Below are 7,786 nucleotides of genomic sequence, written 5' to 3' on the forward strand. Positions count from 1 at the left end.
ACTGCTGTTTAAAGAAAATCTAACTTGAAACAGAAAGGGAAATTCTCTACTGGGTCATTCTTGTCAGTATACAGACATCTCTCATCTTAAAATTCACTTAGTCCCACATTCCCCTCTAGCCATCACCCATTTCTCTACACCCCTTTCAGCCAAAGTCCTCAATAAATGGTCTCTACTCATTGTCCAGTTGCCCAACCTCCATTCTTTCATGAACCCCCTTTTGAGGCTTCCCCACCAATCCAGAGACGTCTCTTATCAAGGCTACCATTACTGCATCTCAGGCTTCATCATCATAAACCTGGGGAGCAAGATTTGGCACAGTTGGTGGGTCCCTCCTCCTTAAAGGATGTGGCACCCCACTTACCTTACTAGTTACTCATTTGCAGCATCCTTTGCTGGTTCCTTCTCATTCTTCTGACTTCTAGCTGTTGGGATGTCCCAGCAACTCCACAGACCCCATCTCTTCTCTATGTTCATTCCTTATGTGGTCTCATTAATCCTAAGACTTTAAATACCATCCAAATGTTGATAAGTTCCCATTTTTTTCCTCTAGTTTGGAATTTTTCCCTTGAAGTGCAAACTTATTTACATCCAACTGCCTGCTCACCGTATCCTAATCCCATTGCTGCTGAGTCGATTCTGACACATAGTGACCCTATAGGACAGAGTAGAATTGTCCCATAGGGTTGCCAACAATGCATTACGGAAACAGATGCCACCTCTTTCTTCTGCAGAGCAGCTGGTGGATTTGATACAGTTAGCAGCCAAGCACCTAACCACTGTGTAACTGGGGCCCCTTGGATGCCTGATAAAACCAAACCCACTGCCATCAAGTCAATTCCAACTCATAGCAGCTCCCACAGGGTTTCCAAAGCCATAAATCTTTACAGAAGTAGATTGCCTCATCTTCCTCCCTTGGAGCAACTGGTGGGTTTGAACCACTGATCTTCTGGTTAGCAGCCAAATACCTTACCCACAGCAGCACCAGAGTTCCTTTGGATGCCTGAAAGACACCTCATATTTAACTTGTCCAAACTGTGTTATTGATCTTTCCCTTCTCAAACCTGCTGCTGCCTCAATTATCCCTATCTTATGTTTCCAATTCCTCAAGCCAAAACCTTGAGATCATCCTAACCTCTCTTCTTCTCTTACTGCCCACATCCACTGTTAACAAACACTGTCAGCTCTACCTTTGAAACACATGCAGAATCAGACTGCTTCTCCCTATGTCCACTGCGACATCCAGGGCACAACCAACCATTATTCCATCCAGATTATTGTAATAGTCTCTTACCTGGCCTTCCTTTTCCCAGCAGTCATTTTCCACAAAGCAGCTGAATGAGCTTTAAGAAATGTAGGTCAGATCTTGTTAACTTCTCTGTTCAGAATTCTCCAGTGGTTTCCCATTATCACACAGAATAAAATCCAAAGTCCTCAGCAAATCCTACAAGGCATGCATAATGCAGACCTCTGCTCTCTCCATAGTCTCATCTTCTCCTTCCCCCTCACTTTCAGTAGGCCTCCTATGGTGGCATCCTCTCTGTTTCACCACAGGACTTTTGCACCTGTTACCCCCTTTGCCTCCGATTCCCTTCCCTGAGGCCTTCCTTCAGCTTTCTGCTCAGATGTCCTTTTTGTTCAGAATTCCTGCAACCACCTGTCTAAAGTAGAACCCCTGTTTCTGTCTACCCTTATCTTGCTTTATTTTTATTCTTAGCATTTACTTACTTACTTATGGTCCTGCCTCTAGAATATCAACTCATGAGAGTGGGAACTTTGTTGTTATGTATAACTATATTCCCAGTTTCTAGAACTGTGTCTGGACTTCAGAACCATGTCGTCTTGAACAAATGAATAACTGTTCTAATGTTCTGCTTTTCTGACTTTCTGACAGTGAAATCGAGTAAGACTTTAGATATAGTCCTCCTTAACCCATTATCAACCTACTGCCTCCCACATTTCAACCATATTTACTTACCATCTGTATAATTATTTTCTTAGAACTTTTATTCAATCCACTAATTTTGTTAGTTGAAATTCACTTATTTTAAAAGTAAATTTCTGTGAGCTGCTGTATGGAAAGTGAACTTGCTCTGTAAACTTTCATCTAAATCACCATAAAATTTTTTTTAAAAAAATTACAGCACCATGATAAATGAGCAATCAGTCTTTTCTTATTTTATTGAATTTTATCTAGAAATCATCACCAAGAAAAACGTTTGAGTCTGAAACTGATTTTTTCTGGTTGAAGATGTATTAGGGAGGAATTGGGGAACAGGCTCACCAATTGGGTATTTGAAAGGTAATCAGAAGGGTTGAGAGAGAACTCAGAAGGGAGTCACTTTTTCACCAGGCTTGATGTGATTTATCTTGTCTATAAACCATCTGATGTCATATATCAAACAGAGGTACAGGCCCCATGCCACAGTGCACTAACCCACACATACCTGAACTCAGAACTCCTGATCATTTAGATCTCATTTCTGTTCCTGATCCTTAGGCAGCCAACACATGGGCTGACCTTGTTTTCTTGCTTCAAGAGCAGTTCTGACCCTTTCTCTGGTGGCCTTTACACTTCTGGGTTTGTGTCAACTTGAACACTGGACCTATTCTGTGAAAGTCCAAAGGGTAGAGAAAAATGTTTTTGACTTTGGGGACCTCGTGTTTCATTTTCTCTAACCATTGAACCATAGTTATCACTGCTTAAAGAATTTAGAAGGGGAAACAATAAATTAAAAATGTTGGCAAAATATGAGTGATAAAACTAAAAACATAAACTAAGAAAAAATAATTAGGTTAAGTAGAAAATTCATAGTTGATTCTTTGAAAATAAAAAGTTGATAGAAAACTAAGCTAACCATTGAGAAAGAAAATACAAATTAAGCAAGGAGTTGAAAAAAAAAATCTAATGTCTACTAAAAAAGATTAACATTTAAGTTGAATATTAGTTTAAATTCTATGCTAATACATTGCATCATCAAATAAAATGGATGACTACTTACAAATACATAAAATATCCCTCCTAAGATGCAAAAATAATTAGAAAGCATGAATACAGCAGTAATAGAAATAGAAAGTTATTAGGTTATTAGATAATTTCTAAAAAGACATCTTCAATAAAGAAAAATTTCTAACTTTCTAAGAAACAATAATTTATTCAGTAATAATTTTAAACTATAGACAATGATGGTTATTAATAATGTGTAAAATGGATATAGTAATAATATCTGCTTAAAGGGGTTGTTGTGAAGATTAAACTTTAAAAATACAAATAACATGCTTAGACCAGTACATTGCACATAGTAAACACCCAATAAATGTTGATTATTACTATTATTATTCTTATTTAACCTTTTGACACAAATATTATTTGAATCTTAAACATCAAAAAGAGAATGAAAACAATACTTAGGCCTATTTCATTTATAGATATAGATGCAAATGCCCTGAATAAAATATCTGCAAATTAACAATAGCATATTATAAGGATTAACTACTATAAACTCAGGTAAATCTGTTGGTTTACCCAAGCAAAATATTAAAATAATGTAATTAGCTCTTGATAAGGCACCTGGATAAATTTATACTCTCCATGGCATAGTCCCTAAGGCATTTGACTGCTAACCAAATGGCTGGTGGTTCAAATCCAACAGCCTCCAAGGAAGGAAGACTGGGCAATCTACTTTCCTAGAGATACTGCCTCAGAAACCCAAGGAGGGGTTGCTGTGAGTTGGAATTGACTCGATGGCAGTGAGTTTTCTTTTGTTTTTTAATAGATAAAACTCTGAAAACATTGTTGTTGTTGTTGTTGTTATTTGCTGTCGAGTCGGCCCCGACTCTGAAAACATTAGGGGTGTTTTTAAAAATATGATCGACTCTCTATATAGATATGAATTAGCATTATATTTATTGGAGAAGACTTGTGGTTTTTTCCTGAGAAAAAGAAACAAACAAAGATGAATGTTCTTTGTTATCATTCCTTAGTTAAATTAGAAATACTAGTAGAGGGAAGAGACAGATGACATCTTGGTGACACACTCCACCCAGTGTCTCTACAACAAAGAGCCAAGAAACCAAGTGAGACACATTCAGCTGATAATCCTGGAGTTCTGAGCATCAAATAACAGGATAAGGAATTGGATTAAACACCAATTGGAAAAAGATACAGAATGAAAACAGTGACCAAAGAGAGAGATGGAGTGGGGGGGTTTGACACAGCATGGCCCTTTTGAGGCACAGAAGGTGACATGCATGGATGAGAAGCCAACCTCATGGAATCCTCATTAAGACAGAGACACAATGTAAACAAATCTAAGTAAATTAAGTTAGCCACACCTACCAACTCCTCACCTACTGTCCCACCCAGTGGCTGAGTGCCACCACCTACTCCTGCACCACTGGATCAACAACAGATGGTGAACAACGCTTGCTCACCCCACCTGCAGCTGCTCTTCATGACTAGCAAACAGAGACCACACCATGCTCTTACCAGTTACTCCATCCATTCTTGAGATGGTGGATAACAGCCCAGTGCTGCCAAATAGGTGACCAAAGTAGCACGTCCACCCCACCTGCCTGGAAAGCAAAACAAAAAATCACAGTGAAACAAACCAACACATAACCAACAAATAAATACTACACCCAAATGTCTCAAGAGACAAAAAAGAAACAAAGATGGTGCACAACAGTGACCAAAATGAAGAACCAGGAAACTTTCCTGAGGAAGAATAGTAATACAGCTACCTGATAAGGAATTCAAAAGATTTCAAAATAGGAACCTCCAAGAGATTAAGGAAACCACAAACAAAATCAAGGAAAACACAGACAATATTCAAGAAGAATTCAGGTAACATACAAGAGCAAAATGACAAAAGAAATGTTGTTGTTAGGTGCTGTTGAATTGGCTCTGACTATAGCGACTTTATGTACAACAGAATGAAACACTGCCAGATCCCGTGCCAGCTTCAGAATCCTCACTATACCTGACCCATCGTTGCAGCCACTGTGTCAGTCCATCTTATTGAGGGCCTTCCTCTCTTATGTTGACCCTCCACCTTACCAAGCATGATATCCTTCTCCAAGGAATGGTCTCTTCTGACAGCATGACCAAAGTAGGTAAGACGAAGTCTGGCTGTTCTCATTTCTAAGGAGCATTCCAGCTGCACTTCTTCCAGGACAGATTTGTTAGTTTTTCTGGCAGTCCATGGTACCTTCAGTATTCTTTGCCAATACAACAACTAAAAAGTATCAACTCTTCTTCTATCTTCCTTATTCATTGTCCAGCTTTCACATGCATATGAGGTGATTGAAAATACCATGGCTTGGGTTAGGCACTCCTTGGTCTTTAAACAGATATCTTTGTTCTTCAGCACTTTAAAGAAGTCTTTTGCAGCAGATTTGCCCAGTGCAATACATCTTCTGATGTCTTTACTGCTGCTTCCACTGGTGTTGATTGTGGAACAAAGTAATAATATGAAATCTTTGACAACTTCAATCTTTTCTCCATTTACCATGATGCTGCTTATTTGTCCAGTTGTGTGGATTTTCATTTTCTTTATATTGAGATGTAATCCACACAGCAGACTATAGTCCTTAATCTTCACCAGTAAGCGCTTCAAGGCATCCTCACTTTCAGTAAGTAAAGTTGTGTCATCTGTATGTCGCAGGTTGTTAATGAGTCTTCCTCCAATCCTGATGCTGCATTCTTCTTCATATAGTCCATCTTCTCAGATTATTTGCTCAGCATGCAGATTGAATAAGTATGGTGAGAAGATAGAACCCTGACACACTCCCTTCCTGATTTTAAACCATGCAGTATACCCTTGTTCTGTTTGAATGACAGCCTCCTGATCTATATATACGTTTCTCATGAGCACAATTAAATGTTCTGAAATTCCCATTCTTCTCAATACTATCCATAATTTGTTATGATCCACACAATCAAATGTTTTTGCATAGTCAATAAAACAAGTAAACATTTTTGTTGTATTCTTTGCTTTCAGCCAAGATACACTGGACATCAGCAATGATAGCCCTCCTGTCACATCCTCTTCTGAATCCAGCCTGCATTTCTGGAAGTTCTCTGTCAATATACTGCTGCAACCCTTTTTGAATTATCTTCAGCAAGATTTTACTTGAGTGTGATATTGATGATATTGTTCAATAATGTCCACATTCTGTAGGATCACCTTTCTTTGGAAGGGGTACAAATACATATCTCTTCCAGTCAGTTGGCCAGGTAGCTGTCTTCCAAATTTCTTGGCACAGACGAATGAGTGCCTCCAGCATGGCATCCATTAGTTGAAACATCTCATTGGATATTCCGTCAATTCCTGGATCCTTGTTCTTCACCAGTTCCTTCTGTGCAGCTTCAGCTTCTTCCTTCAGTACCATTGGTTTTTGACCATATGCCACCTCCTGAAATGGATGAACATCAACCAGTTCTTTTTGGTACAGTGATTCTTTGTATTCCTTCCATCTTCTTTTGACGTTCCTGCATCATTCAATATTTTGCCCATAGAATCTTTCAATATTAACACTAAAATTTCACAGACAGATAACACATTGGAAAGACAAAAGTGTAGAATCGAATCTATGGAAAACTGGATCAGTGAATAGAACACAAGTCCCTTGACATCAATTTGCATGAGGAGAAATCAAGGGGGAAGAAAATGAAGAAATCTTAAGAATTTTGTGAGACACTATCAGGAAAAATTCATGTGTGATTGGGATTCCAGAACAGGGAGAAAAGAAAAAAAAAAAATAATAACCCACCACTGAGAGAATTGTTGAAGATTTGCTAGCAAAAACTTCCCCAGTATCATAAAAGATGAAAAGATATCCATCCAAAAAGCTCAATGAACCCCATATACAGGAAAGACCCCAAAAGAAAGTCACCAAGACATAGCATAATCAAGCTTTCCAAAACCAAAGACAAAGAAAGAATCCTGAGCAGCATGGGAAAAACAAAATGTTACCTACAAAGGAGAACCAAGAAGACTAAGCTCTAATTTCTCAGCAGAAGCCATGCAGCAAGAAGGCAATGGGAAGTCATACATAAAACCCTGAAAGAAAAAGTCAATCAAGAATGATATCCAGCAAAATTATCCCTCAAATATGCTGGTGAAATTAGGACAGTGACAGATAAACAGAAATTAAAAGAATTTGTAAAAGAAAAAAAAAATAGACCAACTTTACAATAAAGGTGAAAGGGAGTATTTTGGACAGAGAACCAACAATGTCAAACAAAAACCTGAGATTAAGACACATGACAACATCACCCAGAAACCAACTCAGAAAAAGACTCAAAAATGAAAAACTGACAACACTGAAAATAGGGAACCAGACAAAACAATCTGTAAATGACAACAGCTACAAACAAAAAGAAGAAATATAAGGTAAAATTACAGAACTTTAAAATGAAGAAGAGATCAAGAAAACAGACTGTTTTAAACTGTGGAAGGTAAATTACAGGGTAACCAAAAAGAAAATTAATAAACCTTCTAGCCAAAAGAAGAAAGAAGAAAATAATAAAAACTCAGTAAACACAAGTCAACAATGAAGAAAATGAAAAGAAAATCTGATAACAAAATGAACTCAGCACAGAAAATTACACAAAGCAAGGAAATAAACTAAAAACAGCATATTAAAAGAATTAACTGTTAAACTAAAAAATCTAATAACCTAGTTTCCCCAAGCAAAATATTAAAATAATGTAATTAGATTTTGATAAGGCAGCAGTATAAATTTATGATCTCCTTATAGATTAAAATTCTGAAAACACTAG

At 37.6% G+C, this 7,786-nt stretch overlaps 1 protein-coding gene across 1 annotated transcript in view; it reads right to left on the reverse strand.

Moving 5' to 3' along the window:
• Positions 1-277: 277 nt before the first annotated feature.
• Positions 278-7,786, reverse strand: part of LOC103209953 (olfactory receptor 2AE1) — a 29,723-nt gene continuing 22,214 nt past the window's right edge. The window contains exon 2 of the mRNA XM_007955875.2: positions 278-298. Coding sequence (XP_007954066.1) covers positions 278-298 — 21 coding nt within the window. The remainder of the gene's footprint in view (positions 299-7,786) is intronic.

The sequence above is a fragment of the Orycteropus afer genome, unplaced genomic scaffold, assembly GCF_000298275.1.
Source record: "Orycteropus afer afer isolate SDZICR_OR568_19922 unplaced genomic scaffold, OryAfe1.0 scaffold00542, whole genome shotgun sequence".
NCBI classification, from domain to species: Eukaryota; Metazoa; Chordata; class Mammalia; order Tubulidentata; family Orycteropodidae; genus Orycteropus; species Orycteropus afer.